The sequence below is a fragment of the Thalassophryne amazonica genome, chromosome 9 (assembly GCF_902500255.1).
Source record: "Thalassophryne amazonica chromosome 9, fThaAma1.1, whole genome shotgun sequence".
In the NCBI taxonomy this organism is placed as follows: Eukaryota; Metazoa; Chordata; class Actinopteri; order Batrachoidiformes; family Batrachoididae; genus Thalassophryne; species Thalassophryne amazonica.
The window spans coordinates 111,813,079-111,834,439 of NC_047111.1; the positions used below are offsets into that span (position 1 = coordinate 111,813,079).

At 43.5% G+C, this 21,361-nt stretch overlaps 1 protein-coding gene across 1 annotated transcript in view; it reads right to left on the reverse strand.

Moving 5' to 3' along the window:
- Positions 1-18,787, reverse strand: part of slc37a4b (solute carrier family 37 member 4b) — a 39,213-nt gene extending 20,426 nt beyond the window's left edge. Inside the window, exons 1-5 of the mRNA XM_034178969.1 lie at positions 18,438-18,787; positions 16,131-16,363; positions 10,790-11,036; positions 6,419-6,571; positions 6,126-6,211 (exon numbers count right to left, since the gene is read on the reverse strand). Of these exons, the coding sequence (XP_034034860.1) occupies positions 6,126-6,211; positions 6,419-6,571; positions 10,790-11,036; positions 16,131-16,363; positions 18,438-18,585 (867 nt within the window). The 5' untranslated portion in view covers positions 18,586-18,787. The remainder of the gene's footprint in view (positions 1-6,125; positions 6,212-6,418; positions 6,572-10,789; positions 11,037-16,130; positions 16,364-18,437) is intronic.
- Positions 18,788-21,361: the final 2,574 nt, after the last annotated feature.

Consider the following 21,361-nt stretch of genomic DNA (forward strand, 5'->3'; position numbering starts at 1 on the left):
CTCTACACGCTCCATCGGGTGGTCGAGGGTTCATGGGAGTTCGCCCAACCAGTCCACATGTGCTTTGTGGATCTGGAGAAGGTGTTTGACCATGTCACTCAGGGCATCCTGTGGGGGGTGCTCCGGGAGTACGGGGTCCTTTGCTAAGGGCTATCCGGTCCCTGTACGACCGCAGCAGGAGCTTGGTTCGCATTGCCGGTAGTAAGTCAAACCTGTTTCCAGTGCACGTTGGCCTCCGCCAGGGCTGCCCTTTGTCACCGGTTCTGTTCATTGCTTTTATGAACAGAATTTCTAGGCGCAGCCAGGGTGTAGAGGGGGTCTGGTTTGGGAACCACAGAATCTCCTCTCTGCTGTTTGCGGACGATGTGGTTCTGTTGGCTTCGTCAAATCAGGACCTTCAGCGTGCACTGGGGCAGTTTGCAGCCGAGTGTGAAGCGTCCGGGATGAAGGTCAGCACCTCCAAATCCAAGGCCAGGGTTCTCGACCGGAAAAAGGTGCTTTGCCCTCTACAGGTCAGTGGAGTGTCCTTGCCTCAAGTGGAGGAGTTTACGTATCTCGGGGTCTTGTTCACGAGTGAGGGACGGATGGAGCGTGAGATTGATAGACGGATCGGTGCAGTGTCTGCACTGATGCGGTCGCTGTATCGGACCGTCGTGGTGAAGAGAGAGCTGAGTAGGGGGGCAAGGCTCTCGATTTACCGATCAATCTACGTTCCGATCCTCACCTATGGTCATGAGATTTGGCTCATGACCGAAAGAACGAGATTGCGAGTACAAGAGGCCGAGATGAGTTTCCTCCGCAGGGTGGCTGGGCGCTCCCTTAGAGATAGGGTGAGGAGCTCAGTCACTCGGGAGGAGCTCGGAGTCGAGCCGCTGCTCCTCCACGTCGAAAGGAGCTAGTTGAGGTGGCTCGGGCATCTTTTCCGGCTGCCCCCTGGACGCCTCGCTGGAGAGGTGTTCCAGGCACGTCCCATCGGGAGGAGACCCCGGGAAAGACTCAGGACACGCTGGAGGGACTACGTCTCTCGGCTGGCTTGGGAACGCCTTGGGGTTCCCCCGGAGGAGCTGGGGGAGGTGTGTGTGGATCGGGAGGTCTGGGCGGCTTTGCTTGAGCTGCTGCCCCCGCGACCCGACTCCGGATAAAGCGGAAGAAAATGGATGGATGGATGGATGGAACTCAACACTTTTATTTCCTGTTCATTGTGTAATTTTTTAAAATGTTAATTTACTGTCTTATATAAATTGTTTAGGTTCTTCTTATCATATATACCCCATTATTATAGTTATTATTTTGTTTTTACTTCTATTTTGTCATTTGATTTTTAAATGGGAATAAGTGTTTTCACTTTGTTGTGTCATCCATGCATTTTAACATATTTACAATTATATTATATACTTACACTGAACTAAATAAAATCACTCACTGCAGTCACACTTTTAATATAATGACTTACCACCCCCTGCTGGAATGGTGCAAGTCCATAATGTAGTTGGCAACATCCATTGTTCAGTGTTGTTAGCCAATATCCATTATCTTCTCCAAATATATTTGTCCCATCAACGTTCCATTTTGGCAGTGTTCATCCTTGACTCAAAATACATATGCATACCAAAAGGTATATCTCAGTCCACGTGCAAATGTATCAAAAGTGATGTGAGTGTGGAAACGTGCGGTGCGTCACGCAAAAATCCTGGCTAGCGTACGCACATTCTCACAGCTATTGTGCCACCGCTGACACGCAGAGGTGACACAGGGAACCGTCAACAGTGTGGAAACATGAAACCAGAGTGATGTGCACAACAGAGACACACTGATGAACAATTTACACACTCACGTTTGCAATTATATGGGTGGATATGAAAGCACGCACAAAATTATGCGTAAAATGGCACTAACAGTGGATGCATTAGCATTGTTAGAGGACCTTGCAAATGGTGCAATCCGATGTGAGCGAGTATTCAGGGAACGCGAGGAAATGACGACGAGTGGCTCATAAGCCACTTCGATTACCAAGGCCACTGTTACTGGACCTGCGTGCAGAACTGCAGCCAGCTCTTCAGTGCACTACGGCGAGGAGCCAGGGGTTGTCTGTGCCCACACAGGTGCTGACCACACTGGGTTTCCTGGCAACAGGGGCATTCCACTGGAAGCTCTCTGACCGGTCAGGCGTGTGCCAGTCAACCTTGAGCCAAGCTATGCCAGCTGTGTGGAACGCAATCATCCGAATCTCATCCAGGTACATCACATTTCCATACAATGCTGCTGAACAGGGCAACATCAAAGTGCAATATGCAGCAAGAGCTTGTTTCCCAAATGTAATTGGAGCTACTGACTGCACACATATTGCCATAAAGGCGGCATTGCATGATTAATTTGTTTTTGTCAATAGGAAGCAATTCCATTTCATCAATGTGCAAATCATATGTGATGCGCACATGCACCTGACTAACACTGTGGCTAGATGGCCTGGCTCAACACATAATTCATTCATACTGACCAATAGCGTGGAGAGGCTACAGGCTGGCACAGTGCACGACGGGTGGCTGCTTGGTGAGTATGTCTCCAGTGGAAGCCAGCGCAGACACATTTAGCTATGTACGCAGCGTAACACGGTGTGTGTTATATCTTGTGTGTTTGTGATGTGATGGTGATGCTTCAGCTGCGGGGATCCTTAACACGCCTCCGACTGACTTGCCGTGTTCAATATATGCCAATAACGAGGGTGTAAAGTTGTGCATGTCACAGACCTCCAGGCGCAGTGCACCTCTGCATTCATTAACAGTGTAGTCACTTTTGTATTCTGCTTTCAACTGACCCCAGGGGACCGTGGTTATCTACTGCGGATGTGGCTGATGACCCCGTTAATGGACACCATCACTGAGCAAGAGAGGCGGTACAATGACCTCCACTCTCGCACCCGTGCAGTTGTGGAGAGGGCGGTTGGCCCACTGAAGGGCGGCTGGCACTGCCTGGACAGGTCGGGGGGGAGGCTGCAATATCGACCAGAGACGGTGTGCCATATTGTGCTGGCCTGTGGCGTGCTCTATAACGTCGTGCTTCGTCACGGCATACCACTGCCTGAGCAGTACATCCTCCCACCAGAGGAACTGGATGCGGGACCCGTCTACTTCAACGCGCCCAGCAGCATGTGATCTCAACCATGTACAGAGGCAAGGACACAAATCACTTATTGCATGCTTTCATTGCTGTGCATATTTCACCAAGAATGTGGATCATGTGATCCAGATGCTCAGTGATGCCACCGATTGCTCTGAAGATGTCCTCCTGCAACTCCAACACAGCTCGGGTGAGGACACACCCAGTCGGCCGGACGTCAACAGCTGCCGTGGAGATGCTGGGGCTAGCGGCACTGGTGGAGTCGCCAGGGCCAGCAGAGGATCAAATCAAATCAATTTTATTTATATAGCGCCAAATCACAACAAACAGTTGCCCCAAGGCGCATTATATTGTAAGGCAAAAGCCATACAATAATTACAGAAAAACCCCAACGGTCAAAATGACCCCCTGTGAGCAAGCACTTGGCGACAGTGGGAAGGAAAACTCCCTTTTAACAGGAAGAAACCTCCAGCAGAACCAGGCTCAGGGAGGAGCAGTCTTCTGCTGGGTCTGGTTGGGGCTGAGGGGAGAGAATCAGGAAAAAGACATGCTGTGGAAGAGAGCAGAGATCAATCACTAATGATTAAATGCAGAGTGGTGCATACAGAGCAAAAAGAGAAAGAAACACTCAGTGCATCATGGGAACCCCCCAACAGTCTAAGTCAATAGCAGCATAACTAAGGGATGGTTCAGGGTCACCTGATCCAGCCCTAACTATAAGCTTTAGCAAAAAGGAAAGTTTTAAGCCTAATCTTAAAAGTAAAGAGGGTGTCTGTCTCCCTAATCCGAATTGGGAGCTGGTTCCACAGGAGAGGAGCCTGAAAGCTGAAGGCTCTGCCTCCCATTCTACTCTTAAAAACCCTAGGAACTACAAGTAAGCCTGCAGTCTGAGAGCGAAGCGCTCTACTGGGGTGATATGGTACTATGAAGTCCCTAAGAAAAGATGGGACCTGATTATTCAAAACCTTATAAGTAAGAGAGTAAGGATGTGACATCGTGGGGGGGGGGTGCCTGTGCCTGGGATGTATGACCGGCAGGCGCATGGATTCACACCTATGCACACTTTCATATGTCTGAATATATTTGTGCTTACGCCAGATTCAGGGTTTTGGCGTACACCAGCTTTTAGTAGAAAGTCAACGCAAGTCTGTGTACATGAGGCCCCAGGTCTCCCTTATAAAAGAGATCTCGATCTCAGTGGGACTAACCTGGTAAAATAAAGGCTAAGTTTTTAAACAAATACGTCAAAGGAAAACATAACGTTCTACATTGCATTTCACCTACACTCAACAAAAATATAAACGCAACACTTTTGGTTTTGCTCCCATTTTGTATGAGATGAACTCAAAGATCTAAAACTTTTTCCACATACACAATATCACCATTTCCCTCAAATATTGTTCACAAACCAGTCTAAATCTGTGATAGTGAGCACTTCTCCTTTGCTGAGATAATCCATCCCACATCACAGGTGTGCCATATCAAGATGCTGATTAGACACCATGATTAGTGCACAGGTGTGCCTTAGACTGCCCACAATAAAAGGCCACTCTGAAAGGTGCAGTTTTATCACACAGCACAATGCCACAGATGTCGCAAGATTTGAGGGGGCGTGCAATTGGCATGCTGACAGCAGGAATGTCAACCAGAGCTGTTGCTCGTGTATTGAATGTTCATTTCTCTACCATAAGCCGTCTCCAAAGGCGTTTCAGAGAATTTGGCAGTACATCCAACCAGCCTCACAACCGCAGACCACGTGTAACCACACCAGCCCAGGACCTCCACATCCAGCATGTTCACCTCCAAGATCGTCTGAGACCAGCCACTCAGACAGCTGCTGAAACAATCGGTTTGCATAACCAAAGAATTTCTGCACAAACTGTCAGAAACCGTCTCAGGGAAGCTCATCTGCATGCTCGTCGTCCTCATCGGGGTCTCGACCTGACTCCAGTTCGTCGTCGTAACCGACTTGAGTGGGCAAATGCTCACATTCGCTGGCGTTTGGCACGTTGGAGAGGTGTTCTCTTCACGGATGAATCCCAGTTCACACTGTTCAGGGCAGATGGCAGACAGCGTGTGAGTGATTTTCTGATGTCAATGTTGTGGATCGAGTGGCCCATGGTGGCGGTGGGGTTATGGTATGGGCAGGCATCTGTTATGGACGAAGAACACAGGTGCATTTTATTGATGGCATTTTGAATGCACAGAGATACCGTGACGAGATCCTGAGGCCCACTGTTGTGCCATACATCCAAGAACATCACCTCATGTTGCAGCAGGATAATGCACGGCCCCATGTTGCAAGGATCTGTACACAATTCTTGGAAGCTGAAAATGTCCCAGTTCTTGCATGGCCGGCATACTCACTGGACATGTCACCCATTGAGCATGTTTGGGATGCTCTGGACCAGCGTATACAACAGCATGTACCAGTTCCTGCCAATATCCAGCAACTTCGCACAGCCATTGAAGAGGAGTGGACCAACATTCCACAGGCCACAATTGACAACCTGATCAACTCTATGCGAAGGAGATGTGTTGCACTGCATGAGGCAAATGGTCACACCAGATACTGACTGGTATCCCCCCCCAATAAAACAAAACTGCACCTTTCAGAGTGGCCTTTTATTGTGGGCAGTCTAAGGCACACCTGTGCACTAATCATGGTGTCTAATCAGCATCTTGATATGGCACACCTGTGACGTGGGATGGATTATCTCAGCAAAGGAGAAGTGCTCACTATCACAGATTTAGACTGGTTTGGGAACAATATTTGAGGGAAATGGTGATATTGTGTATGTGGAAAAAGTTTTAGATCTTTGAGTTCATCTCATATAAAATGGGAGCAAAACCAAAAGTGTTGTGTTTATATTTTTGTTGAGTGTAATTTGGATGTAAATGCCCTCCAACTTTGTGCTGATCATTATCACGTGTTTTAAGTCCAAAGACCCAACTGAAACACTGACAAACATTTATTTTTGGGCAATTAATTTGTACGTGTGGCTCACCCGAGCTACAGCTCTGTCTGAGAGGAGTCCTGCTGCCAGGCTGCCGGCAAAACCTCCGACCTCCAACGCACTCATGTAGGAGCTTCCTGTTAACAACACGGATAATGTCAGCAGCCCCAAACGGTTACATGATACACACGGCAGCAGCAACTTAAACCCTCAGTGTGATACACTGGAAACACAGATCAACTGGGCTTCATTTATGGTGTTTGAGATTGGTGCAAACACTGTGATAAAGCCTGGGGGGGAGGATCAATGCACATTTCTAATGAGTTTTCTATTAACGTGCACACCCATGAGAGCCGTCTGGCCTTTCTCCTGCATCAGGAAGAGTTGCCCCCAGTCAGTGGCTGCAGTCTTGACCCCGAACACCACCAGGTAACCCAACGACAGCACCCAGAGGAAAGGCGAGAGGAGGAATTCACTCAGCGTGCTCTCACTGTTGCCTGGAGAGAGAACACATGAAAACTGTTCAACATACCGCACAACTCCGCAGGCTATTACGTGCATGGAATGTTCACTGTAAAGATTTCAGCACAGTTCCAGTGTTTGTTTGCTTTAGTGACATTCACCAACAGTTCACAAGCACTTCTACCTTTTCCATCAGCCCAGTTCCAGATAAGATTTGGACAAATCACTATTTGAAACCTTGGAGATGAGTGAAAAGTCTGACTTGTACACTTGGCACCCTAAAATGTGATTTGCTTTTTTCCCCCATTTTATATGAGCTTGTTACGTCCACCAAGGACGTAATAAAATCATTGGTGTTTATTTATTTGTCTGTTAGCAAGATTATGTCAAAACTACTGCATGGATTTTGAAGAAATTTCCAACACAGATACATATTAGTCCATGGAAGAATCCATTAAATTTTGGAGGTGATCCGGATTCTGGATCAGGATTTCACTTAATATAGGCTTTGAAGGATTACATCAAAACTACTCCACGGATTCTCACCAGATTTGCACCACAGATGGATATTAGGGCATGGAAGATGCCACTGAATTTTGGAGGTGATCCGGATCCAGATCAAGATTTCTCTTTGTATAGGCTTTGAAAGATTACTTCAAAACTACTTCACGGATTCTCAACAAATTTGCACCACAAATAGATAATATTAGGGCATGGACGACGCCACTGAATTTTGCAGGTGATCCGGATCCCTGGATTGGCGGACATCAGAAATCTCTGATTGCCCTTGTTACTACCTCCACCAAGGAGGTTATGTTTTCGGTCGCATCCGTTTGTTTGTTGGTCGGTTGGTTGGTTTGTTAGCAGGATTACTCAAAAAAATCCTCAATGGATTTCAATGAAATTTTTACCAGGGGTGTATCTTGGCCTAACTTAGAAGTCATTAAATTTTGGTAATAAGCCGGAACACGATCCGGATGCAATAATTTTTTAAGGATTCTTTATCATTGCAGGATAGGGCCAATTCCAACATTTTTGCATCTAACTTCATGAAGACGGGTCACAAAGGCTGAACAAAAATTAAGTTGCGACACAACAATAATTTAGCATTTGTTTCTCCTCACTGAATTAACTTATTAGAAAAAAAAAAAAAAGTGTAGTTCATGCAGTTTCTCTTTATAAATACATTTGCTGAAGATCTTAAGGTTTAACCCTCTGGGGCCGATGCCATCATATACGACGGCTGAGACCAAACTTTACAAAATTATAAATAACTTTTTAATGATATGAGATAGAAACTTTTTTTTTTTGCTGAAAAGTTAACTCCGTGGACTTTCGAGCCACCATCAACCATCTTTGTACTCCTCATAGATGCTGTTTGATGACGTGAGCAATGTGAGTGTCCAATCGGAATTGGTTCACCGTCACACGGTTTTCCAAAATCCAATCGTAGGGCAGATTCACCTCACGTGACACACCAAATATTGTTTTTAGGAGTGATGTGTTACTAGTTTATTATAGTTTGCTGTGTGTTTTGAATAAATGTGCGTGGAAAATTATTTCCGCTTTACTTTTTCTTTTCTTATTTCTGATTGTAAACCTTTATTACACTTATAAAACACAACTATAGCATATATATTTTGAAAGTACAGGTTGTAATAAAACATTTATGCCAGGCAAGTGAACTGTCCAAAAAATGCCCTCAGACCCCAGAGGGTTAACCACTGAATCTGAAACATGATGGTAGATGTGTGAAACGACGTGGAATAAGTCTCTTTGCCAAAGGGTATTCCATGTGACGTCAGTGATCCTATGGACTTGACGGAAGTTTGCGCTCTCCGAGTGCTTCTAGTTTTAAATGGTTCTACACCAATGGCTAGACAGTGGGTTGAACAGCTTTTATTTACCCTTGCCTGGGTAAGAAGGAGATAAATCGGTTGCAGTATGTCCAGAACTCTGCTGCGAGGCTTCTGACCCGCACCAACAGGACAGCCCACATCACGCCTATCTTGGAATCCCTCCACTGGCTCCCTGTTGCCTCCAGAATTAATTTTAAAATCTTGGTTTTGACTTTCAGAGCACTACATGGTCAGGCTCCTGATTACATTGCTGACTTGATTCAGCCTTACACCTCAGCCCACAGCCTCAGATCTTTAGGTCAGAACCTGTTGATGGTTCCTCGAACCTCCTTTACTCTCCTCCCTCCTCCCTGGACTCTGTTGAGATGTTCAAAAAGCAACTGAAGACTCTACTTTTTAAACAGGCTTTTCATGGCCAATAATCTTTTAGTACTGAGTGTGGATTTTTACTGTATATTTTTATTGTTTTACCTTGTAAAGCGCTTTGTGACCCCTATCTGTGAAAAGCGCTATATAAATAAAGTTTACTTACTTACTTTATTTTGTCAAACATATTTTAAACTGGTTTAAAACTTTTTTAAAATAACTTTTCACAAGTTTTGGATGAAAGACATGGGTGCCTGAGTGCTGAGGAGCTCAGTAACTAGATAAGGCCAAGGTGCACTCATGTTTGTCCAGGCTGTAGCAAATAGATCACCACTTTTGAGAGGCAGGTACAGATCGTGACCTCCCTGGGTGGTTGCTAATCAGTATTCAGGCTCCCATACCTGACCTGCCTGACATTTCAAATTATTCTAAACTAATCTTAAAGGTACTATAAATGACGCTTTCTGCCAGTTGATGTCTCACTCATGTCGCTTTCGGGCCACAAACAAATCTCTCCTGAGCCATTCCGCCTCACTCAACATCCAATCCAATCCAATCCACTTTATTTATAAAGCACATTTAAACTGACTCGAGTCTCCAAAGTGCTGCACAGCAAAAGCATAGACACGCAAAATATTAATAATAACAATAATAACAGTAAAATAGATAAGATAAAATAATACATAAATAAATAAAACCATGATAAAACAATAAATTTCAATAAAATAAAAATAAAATAAGACACAAGGACCGTACAACTCACGCGATGTTAAAAGCCAAGGAATAAAAGTGGGCCTTAAGACGGGACTTAAAACACTCCACAGTGGGAGCAGATCGGACGTGTAGGGGCAGAGCGTTCCAGTCTGGGACCGACCACGGAGAAGGCTCTTTCCCCTCGAGTTTTAAGTCTTAAGTGTTAAGTAAGTAACATCAAGCAGAAGGAACAGCAGTTGGAGTCTTTTAATCCGTCGGTTCACTATGTGGGAAAAACCAGTCGTATGTGAATTCTAGTGCCACTACATTTTTTGTCAGAGCAATTTTTTGCCCATAAATGTCACTTTTGCTGGTAAGTAGGTGCTGTCCTCCATCTCTGGGGTAGGACAACTCTGAGTAGTGGGTACTGCTGTCTCTTTATATATGCGAGAGTGGCAAAAGTTCTACAGTCCGGGGCTCACATGCCGTAAAAGTGCTCATGGAGAAATCTCCACAGTAAGGAGTGTTTCTTCATTCTCTGCACAGGACTCCTTTAAGCCACTGAACCTTTACACAGAAAATAGTTGGCTAATATATTAATGTTTTAAATACATTCAGGACACAATAAAATGTTTTAAGTAGTTTGAATCTTGATAAATTTGAAATTGATTTGTAATAACTGGTTTTATATAATGCTAAAGAACATTAAATATTTCTAAACCAGGTTTTAATTTTTTTTTTTTATTTAATTTAATTTTTTTTTTTTTTTTTTTTACAGTGGCTTGAAACAGCTCTAAATAAATAGCAAATGTATTTAAACTACCTAAAATTGAGATGAACCAGTTTTGATTTCTTATAAACAATCTGTACACTGTTGGATTTTAACCTTTTGTTTGGACAAAACAAGATAATTTAAAGACATCTTATTGGTTTCTCAGAAATTTTTTACACATACACATTGCATAAAATAAAGGCTTAACTGGAATAATCAGATTAAATGACAATTAAAATGATCTTTGGCTGCAACCTGAAAAAGTCAGATGTTCACGGTTACTTGATGAAGAAGAATAATTAAGCACTTTCAAGACAATAATTACAAAGTTCAAAAAATGCATGAGAACGAAAAACTGGTTTTAGTTGTGCAACTTGATCAGTCCAACATGTTGGCTAATGAATCAAACTCTTGTATGGTCAAATATTTCACTAAATATGACTGATGGTCTGCAGCGATCAATATGATGATAAAAACTAACCACTGTCACTCAGATAATAATCTTTAATTCCAGTTTCCTCTCTGCATCCTAATTCGACTCAGGCCACACCCCCTTTGCTCACCTTTCTTCGACCCCTTCTTGGTGGCGGCTTCGATGCTGGGCAGACCCACATCCTTTGGCTCGTTCTTTACAAACGCCAGACAAACAAACGAGAAGGCCGCACAGAAAAACCCAGACATGGACATGATGGCTCTCCAGTCATAGTACTGCAGGAGCACCGTGACCAGGATCGGACCCAAACTCCCAGCCAGGTTCATACTGCACGACAGCACAGACCACCATGTCCCAAACTGGGAGGGTTCAAACCACTGCCACAAAAACAAGAAACAGCAGAAATCGCAACATTGTTCACTTTTCCTACAGCTTACCCGTTGATCATGTTAGATGACCTTCACGTTTAGAAGAACCCAACAGGTCCTTATTCAACACACAAGAAGAAAAACACACTGTTGTGTTCACATTAGAACAATTTTAACAAAAACACAAAACACAGGAAACAGCAGGGGTGTGGGGGGCAAAGTTTGTTGGGAGCTGTGACACGACTGTAAGAACAGGAGGTTCTGGTTTCAGTAGTGACACTGCTGGAGATGCACCACACGTTCTTCTGAGTGACTTGTTTGAATTTTGGCAAGATATTTTAAGAACACCTAATTCGATTTTCATCAAACTTGGCGGGAACACCTGGACTACAGGTGAGAAGAAGTCACTTAATATTGGTTACAATCGGTCAATGATTAAGGTCAGAGGTTAAGGTGATGAAATGATGAAATATCCAAGTACTGTAAAAGAAATTTTGCCCCAAACTCAACTGACTGGTTTCCCCTGTGTGATTTCTCATGAGTGTTTTCAGCCCATGTAACTCTGCATGAAGTGCATGAGCTTCTAATTGAAGCAGTGATAAGCCACAGGGCAGCTGCACATTCTTCCGTAATGGTGAATAGTCGGATTGGTTGTCTGAAAAGGTGATGACACAGCGCCTTTCTGAAAAGTTCAAAGATTTTCATCATAAAGTGCTCAGAACAGCTGCAAATTTGATGCAAATTATGAATTGAAATAATAGTAATAATAATACTACTACAACTGAACAGTTTTGACCATTTCCATGCTTGGTTTCCATAGTAATAGTCCATGAGCCAGTCATCAATTTTGACCTAATCAGTACCACTTAAGAGGACTAAACAACACTTTCAATCCAGCCTCAGTGTACCATGGCCTACCCACAAATATATGATAGCCATCCCAGGGTGGTAGCTATAGCCAGGTAGGTCTCAATGAAGGGTTACACTTACTCATCACTCATCTTCAACCACTTACTCCAATTAAGGGTCCCGGGGTGCTGGTGCCTATCACAGCAGTCATAGGGCGTGAGGCGGGGTTCACCCTGGACAGGATGCCAGTCTGTCACAGGGCCACATACAGACAAACACATTCACACCCACATGCACACCTATGGACAATTTCACACTCACTCACTCATCTTCAACTACTAATCCAGAACCGGGCCATGGGGGCAATGGCTCCAGCAGGGGACCCCAAACTTCCCTTTCCCAGGACACATTAACCACCTCTGATTGGGGGATACTGAGGCCTACCCAGGCCAGTGTGGAGATATAACCTCTCCACCTACTCTTGGGTCGTCCCCGGGGTCTCCTCCCAGCTGGACGTGCCTGGAACACCTCCCTAGGGAGGCACCCAGGAGGCATCCTTACCAAATGATGAACTCCCATGGGTGAACTTCCACCCATCTCTACTATTTATGAAACACATATCTGTCGGAAAGGGCTGAAGATCCTACTAGATCAGTCATACCCAGCTAACTCCCTTTTCAACATCCTCCCATCAGGTAAAAGGTTGAGAGCCATAACCACTAAAACATCACGCTTTCTCAACAGCACCTACTGCAGAGCCATTAAGCACCTAAATAGTTCTCCTACCCTGCACCAGCACCTTATGAAAGTAGGTTTTTATGACTATGACTGAGCTCATATACACTGTTGCATATGTATTTTTTTTTATCTTTTATATATTTATCTATGTAGCATTCTAGTGCAATATGTCCATTTTGTATCTGCTGCGTACTGTACTACTGCACTTAGCACTTTAACAAGCCACTGCTGAGTCTATGTTTGCACTTGACACTTTAACCTGACTCAGGTTAAGGGGGTCTATTTTTTTTTTCTTATTATTCTTCAGATATAATGTGTGTGATTTTATGTGGAGTACTGTGTGTATGTTTATGCTTCTTATGTCTCTTGTTTACGAGCACACAAACAAATCCCTAGCAACTTGCACTGGTTGCATGGCAATAAAGTATTGAATCTTGAGATGCTCGAACCACCTCAGCTGGCTCCTCTCAACATGAAGGAGCAGTGGCTCTAATCCGAGCTCCCCATGGATAACCGAGTTTCTCACCCTATCTTTAAGGGAGACACCAGCCACCATCCTGAGGAAGACCATTTTGGCCGCTTGTACCTGCAATCTAGTTCTTTCGGTCAAGACCATAGGTGAGAGTAGGAATGAAGACTGACCAGTAGATCGAGGGCTCTGCCTTTTGGCTTAGCTCCCTTTTCATCACAACAGTAAGGTAGAGCCCATGCAACACCATCCCTGCTGCACTGATTGTCGGGCCAATCTCACGCCTCATTGTCCCCTCACTCGTGAACAAGACCTTGAGGTACTTGAACTCCTTCATTTGGGGCAAGACCTCATTCCCTACCCGGAGTAGGCAATCCATCGGTTTCCTGCTGAGAACCATGGCCTCAGATTTAGAGGTGCTGATCCTCAACCGAGCCGCTTCACACTCGGCTGCGAACCGATCCAATAAGTGTTGGAGGTCACCGGCCAATGAAGCCAAGCCAGGACCACATCATCTGCAAAAAGCAGTGATGAGACCCTGAGCCCATCAAACCAGAAACCCTCCTCCCCCCAACTACACCTCAATATCCTGTCCATGAATATCACAAAAAGGATTGGTAACAAGGCGCAGCCCCGGTGGAGGCCAACCCCCACCGGAAATGAGTCTGACTTACTGCCAAGAACCCAAACACAGCTCTCAATTCATGAGTACAGAGATTGGATAACCCTGAGAAGGGACCCCCTCACTCTATACTCCCACAGTATCTCCCGGAGTACCCAATCATACGCCTTCTCCAAATCCAGAAAACACTTGTAGACTAGATGGGCATATTCCCAGGCACCCTCCAGGATCCTTGTGAAAGTGAAGAGCTGGTCGGTTGTTCCATGACCAGGATGGAACCCGCATTGTTCCTCTTCAATCCGAGGTTTGAGTATCGCTGAATCCTCCTTTCCAGCACCCTGGAGTAGACTTTACCAGGGAGGCTGAGTAGTGTGATGCACCTGTATTTTACACACACACTCTCTGGTCCCCCTTTTAAAATATTGGCACCACCACCCCAATTTGCTACTCCTTAAGCACTGTCCCAAACCTCAACGCAATGTTGAATAGACGTCGCATCCAACACAGTCCCTCCACACCTAGAGCATTCAGTATTTCTGGACAGATCTCATCAACCCCCAGGGCCTTGCCACTGCAACATAGTTTGACTAACCTCAGTGACCTCCACCAGGGAAATTGATGATAATCCCCCCATCAGCTTCCAGTTCTGCCCCTACTATAGAGGGCGGTCCGCTCTGATGCAGGAGTTCCTCAAATTGTTCTTTCCAGTGGTGAATTACATCCTCAGTTGAAGTCAACAGAGTCCCATCCTTACTGTAGACAACTTGGATGGTTCCCCGTTTTCCTCTCCTGAGGTGCCTCATGGTCCACCAGAAGCACCTTGGTGCCAACCAAAAGTCCTTCTCCATGGTTACTCCAAACTCCTCCCACACCCACTGCTTTACCTACCATACAGCAGAGGATCTGCTGCCCTTCAAGCCTGTCAGTACCTTGCAACTGCCTCACGCGTCCTACATATCCCGGAAGGACAACTTCTACAGTCGGACGGCTTCCCTGACCACCGGTGTCCATCATGGTGTTCGAGGGTTGCCGCCCATTTGTGCAGGGGCCAAAAGTTAAAGTGCTCCAATTTCAGTAAAAAAAAAAAAAAAAAAAAAAAAAAATATATATATATATATATATATATATGCAAATTATTGGTTGAAATAAAAGGATCAATAAATTAAATAGTCATGACTGTGTTGAATGCTTGGTCTCCAAAGTAAAGGTCAAATAATGTCGACGTACATTGGATTCCATGACGTATGTTACCCCGTAATGTGAGAACTAAACATGACAGATGGCGAAAACTATTCCTTTTTAAAATGCTATTAAGTCAACCAATAATTTGCATCACTTTTTACCAAAATTGGAGCAACTTTAACTTTTGACCCCTGTTCAAACCCCTGACCTTTGTCACCATTTTTGCTGTTTTTACCCCATAACTCCGTAGAATTCAGTCGTAGTTAACCCAAACTATACCTTTTTGGAATCGTTATGATAGACAAATAATTCTGTATATTTTGACCTCTGTCAAATTCTTCATTGACCGCTACCTGGCTATAACTACCACCCTGGGATGGCTATTATACATTTTTGTGTAGGTCATGGTGCACTGAGGCTGGATTCTAGTGTTGTTTCATCCCCTTAAGTGGTACCAAAAACCTGCTTGGCCCATGAACTATAATGTACAAATAAGGCCACCGTCCACTGGATTTTATGAGACGTGATGACTACACATAGCTGATTATGTAAACTATTCTAATTTGCATCACCTTTTGCCTAAATTTGTGCACCTATAATTTTTGACACCTGCAAAAGTTAATCTCCCTTTGTCACCACTTTTATTGGAATCATTAAGATCAGACAAATAATTAACATGTTTGGAGCGTTTATTAACCCCTTAAGCCCTAGAGCCTATTTCACCAAAATCACATACCCATACATTATGATTTATTTCTCAGCCTGTACAAGGTCAAATATGCAAAGGTTTGGATCAGAACAAAAAAAAACAGGTCCTCGGGCATGTTGTGGATGCAAAAAAATTGAAAGTAAATAATACTTGGTAGGAGTAAATGAGGGTTTTTGTTTTTTTTCCAAATAATGAATTCCGATTTATGTCTTTATTTGCTTGGCGTTTCAGCTGTGGTTAGTTGATATGTGATTGAAGTGGATACTTTTGTAGAGGAGACTTCGTTTGTCATTTTGATGTATAATAAGTGTATGTTGGTGTCAGCATTGGTTAGTTATGAGTGTTTAAATGTTCCAAAACAGGGCAAGTCCCCAAATTTGGGGACTCAAGGGTTTAAGAGGTTAAATTTTGTTTTGTGTAGGCTTTTGTACACCAAAGCTGGATTGTAAGTATTGTTTAGTCACCTTATGTGGTATCAAAAACCTGCTTGGCCCATTGGCCATTTGTGTTGTGTGAGTTGCAGAGAGTTTTTACCTTGCGCAGCACCTTTCCACACGGTGGCCAGCCACAGCCTTGTCCCAGCCCGTTGATGAACCAGAGCAGTGAGAACATGCCCACAGTGGAGGACCAGGAGAAAGCCACGTTAATCAATCCAACCAGGAACAGGCCGATGGAGAAAAGCCATCGGGCGCTAATCTGGTCTGAGAGCACACCGCTGATGAACTTACTGATGGCATAGGCCATGGTTTGGCTACTGGTGATCAGACCTGCAGATACCGAGGACAGAACCATTAAAATCTCAAGATGCATTTGTATAGGCTGGCTTTTACCTAGTTTTATCTGTTTTATGTCTTTGCTGTTTTTAATTTCTGTGTTCGTATGGGAAGCACTTTGTGATTTAATCTTGAAACGTGCTATATACGAGGTCTGTTAGAAAAGTATCGGACACTGCTCACCACTGCTCACGCAAAGCCTGCTCACAGGCGAATGACGCAACCGACAGGCGTGAAAAAACTCACGCATGCGCACGAAGGTTCAAGCTTGGCTGATGCAAGCGCACGTGATTCAAATCCATATGGTTTTTGAAAAAAATAAAAAGGTCTTATACTTTTCTAACAGACCTCGTAAATAAACTTTACTTACTTACTAAAATAGCAGATTTAAGTGGAGAAAGAAACAAATCATTTCAGTGACATCACCGCAAAAATCATATTAAGAGGAAAAACCTATTAAATGCAAAAACGTCTTTACTTTGTTTTAAAAATCATGATAGAGCCATTTTAAATATTGTCTTTCCAAAAGTTAAAACAACCTAAACAAGAGCCATCTGAGATTTCTGACATCCGCCAAGGGTTGAGGAGGACTCAAAATAAAAGATATGTGATTCACATCGTGACCCGGACTTTACCTGGATCCAGATTCCACAACACAATGCAATAATTGCATATTGATCCAGAATGGTCCGACTGATCAAGATGTTGTAATGTGATATTTGATTCACAAGCTGAAACCAAATACTGTCATCCTGATCTTGGTTTTACATCACGATGCCGTATCTGTGAAGTAGTTTTGATGTAATCCTTTAAAGTCTACAAAATCCTGATCCAGAATCCAGGTCACCTTCAAAATTCAGTGGAGTCTTCCAAGGCCTAACACCAATGTGTGGTGAGAAACCCTGAAGTGTTTTTTTTAACGGAATCCTTCAACCTATAAAAAGTGACATCTTGATAGAGAATTTAATGGAGTGTTCCATGGGCTAATATCTGTGGTGTAAATTTCATCATCCGTGCAGTGGTTTTGACGGAATACTGATAGCAGACAGACAAATAAATAAATGCAGATGATTTTATTACATCCTTGTTGGATGTAAATAAGTTTGTTAATCACACATGCATTGCAATAGTGACTTTTTGGGGTCGGGGTGTGTGCTTGTATTGCAGACTTTAGGCTTTAATTCACGGGGATTAACAAAAACATTGCATTAACCATTTAGGAATCAGTCATTGTCACGTTACAGTTTTCTTTAGACAAAGCAGAGAATGACACACAAACAAAAATCTGTGAATATATTTTGGTCTGTCTTCTTTTACATAAATCATTAAGAAATACAAATTCCGTGGTAGAACACTGTGTGGTGCATCTGTCTGGAGTAGAAAGTTCTCAAAAAGTATCACCATGCAAAAGGAGAATAGTGAGGGAAACCACAAAGACAAGCACACAACTCTGAAGAGGTTATGTGCTTCTGTTGCTGTTCTGTTGTTGGAAGTTTTGTAATGGGTGATGCAAAAGACAAAGTTTGCACTATGCATAGTTTCTCCAATCACAGGCACATCAGCCTAGAATTCCTTTACAGTAGGGTTGACATAGATGTCTTGGTGGCTTCCCTCTAAAGTCTCCCTCTTGCGCACTGATTCAATTTTTGAGAATGCTTCCTTTAGACAAATTTACCAAACTGACAAAATTACACAATGTCTGTCACTGTCCCAATAATTAAAGAGTTGGCTGAACATTCCCAGGAAGCAGCTTGTCATTGCCAGAGTCCACAGGTAATACCTTAAATGCACCCATAGGTTCCCACACTTAATCGCTAATTAATTTGTTTTAAATTTACTGTAAAAGAAGACATGATAATTGACTTAAATATATAATGTTTGATCAAACAGAATATGTGCAGTTGGGAAAAATGGAGTTTGAAGGTGTTCCTCTGAGGTGTAAAAGTATGACCTTAAGTAACTCGAGGTGGTCAATCATCTAGTTTTAGTCACCAGCTCTCGTTGTTATTAATAAGTTTCTCTTCAAATCGGAACAGACTGGATACTTGAAGGAACTTTCTGACCTTACCCAGATCATCTTTGTCCATGGCAATCTCCTCCATCACAGAAGGCATGGCAAAGGAGAACATTTTCCTGTTGAAGAAATACAGCGAGTAGCCGATGAACATGCACAGGAAGATGATGACGCGGTAGTAGCCGTAGCCCGCGGCTGCCATGATTTCACGTGTTTTTCCTACACAAAAATGAGGAATCAAAAGTCAAAAAATCTCAAGGACGATGTTCTTCATTGGTTTGACTTCTACGCCAGATCCTTTCTAGAAGTCCATCAAGTAATATTGTTTGGACTGTTCTCAGTAAAACAACAGGAACAAACAGATGTCTACAGGATGCAGTGCTGATTAAGTGGATACTATCTCTTCTGGATGGCTGGATGCTGCTTCGATCTGGAGAACAGAAGAAGAGAATCACAACGGCCTGAAAATTTGAAAATAGCAAAAATATCAGTGATATTCCAAATACGCTTATTCTGCAAATACATTTAAACTCCTTCAAAAGAACTGGACCTATTAGACAGACAGAAATATTTAAAAATCAAGCCACTATGTCTACTAACATAAGCAACAGGGTGGTCATCACTGTGTCTTGAAATGGAGCAATATCTCCACCTAGTGGATATATACCATTAATGCAAGTACAATAGAATTAATGCATGTTAATTGTATTTGTTCATTGAATCAATGAACAAATTGTTCATTGATTTATGTCAAGAGCTCTAGTAGTAAATAGTAGCAGTAAAAACCATGCAGAATTGCAACAACAGTAATGATAGTCACTTGAGCAACGTATAAATCGTTACAAAAGTTTGTTGTAAGCAAGAGTGAAAAAAAACTTTTTAAGTCAAAATTTACAAGGACTGCATCAATCAATTTCAGATACGTTATTTCAATGGTGAATTATTCCATGTTGGAAAATCTAAGAGCCAAGTTTGCAGGCAAAAAAAAAAATTGATCATTCTAATACCAAAGGGAAAAAAATTTTTGCAAAAAAATAATTATGGCTTTAAATTTCAAAACCTAGTGAGACAGTTTAACTTCCATAAATACACAACTCCAATGTTCACATCTCATTGACGGTTTTGTTACGCAACAACTGAGTCAGTGGTTCAACAACGCCCCCTAATGATCATGGTGAAAAGGTGTGCATGTCAGCACCCCTGCATCAGGATATTCAGTATGTACTTAACAAACCTGAATTAGAACATCTAAACCAATATTACTGTAGTATGTACTACAAGCAAGCGAGCAAGTAGTAGGGGCACATTGTGGATGTACTATGCGGTCGTACTACAGTGCCTTTGACCCGAATGTTTAGAAATGATGCATATGCGTATGTGATGGAGGCCAGCAGGAGTCACTGTGCAATAGTAGTCAGTAAACCTAACTCTCCAACAGCTGAATAGAACTCTCTGGCCACAGGACCAGCACCTGGGTTTGGACCTTTTGGTTAGAGCACCCCCCTCCCATGCTGGAGATCATGAGCTCACTTCCTGAGATGAGGGAGTGGGAGGAGTCAACCCACAACAAAACGCAGAGAAACAGCTGCTGCTACATGTATACCCACATATGTGGCGAAAATGTACATTTTGCAATAGCAGACTTATATAAAGGGTTGCTGATGTGTATTTGTACAGTGCAGATGTCAATTTTTCTTTAAATTCTTCTAGGGAGTCCTTTGATTCAAAGGCTTCATGGGACAGCACAGTGTAGTCTATTTGGCAAACTATGTGGATATTAGATTATCCGGGTACCCTTCGGCTACTACTATGCCTACTTTACGAGGAAGGGCTATATGCTGACCAAGTGGTTTGAAACGAGGTTCCCGTTTCAAGATCACCCATACCCATTATCCATGTAATGTGGAATCATGTCAGGAAGGGAGTTGGGTGTAAAGTGCACCAAATGCAGATGAAGATCTACTGTGGCCACCCCGAGCATAAAAGGAGGAATAAAAAAAATAAAACACATACACACACACACACTCTATAGGTAGTTTAAGTATTTGGATGTAGCCATATATTCTATGGAAGTAGCGCAAGACTCTTGTGGAGGTCTCACAAATGGTGACCGAGTCTAATGTGGTCTATCTTCACATATTGTAAAGAATGTTGATTACAGTGCATCCAGAAAATATTCACAGCGCTTCACATTTTGTTATGCTCACCAAATGCTTGCTCACAGGGGGTTATTTTGACAGTTGGGGTTTTTCTGTTATATGGCTGGGGGGGGCTGGCTGCCTTTTTGTTTCTGTCCTTTGTTTCTCCTTCCAGGTGGCTTGCATGTGGGACTGAGTGGCTGTGTTGCTGAGGTTATCAGGACCTCACCCTGATCACCTGCGGCTCGTCAGGACTCACAGCTGAGGTGCATCTATATGGATTGGAACATGGTGGCATGTAAGACTGGAGTATGCAGTGTGTATTTGCCAGAGACTCGACCTTGTGACCAGACGGGTGAGATCGTCGTCTCGGGAGCCATCTCATCATCAGTGGATGCAGAGAACGTCCAGGTTTGATGCACGGTCTGTGAAAGAGGAGGGGGTGAGGTCTCACGCTCGTCAGCACACTTCCTGAGGTACGTTAGATTTTGTGACTAACATTTATACAGTCAGTAAATGTGGTGTCCCTCACACCTTTTTATATTGAGCTGTATGTTAGTCATGTATCAGCTTCCACTGCAGTGGAGTTTTGTGAACTGGATGTTCCATGCCTGCAGGTTGGGAAGCTGATTAGTAATCAAGCCAGGAAGTGTTTGCTGTTTGTACACCTTTAAGTGTTCTCTCTGTGTGTAGAGTGTGGACTCACATAATGGTTCCTTCTTTCACAGACTCGGTTTGTTGCGGCCACCTGGGGGGTGTCGGCGGGGTCCTTGGGTCCAAACAGCTTCTGGCTCCGGACCATTAGCGCTGCTGGGAGCGCACCACGCCAGACCGCACTTT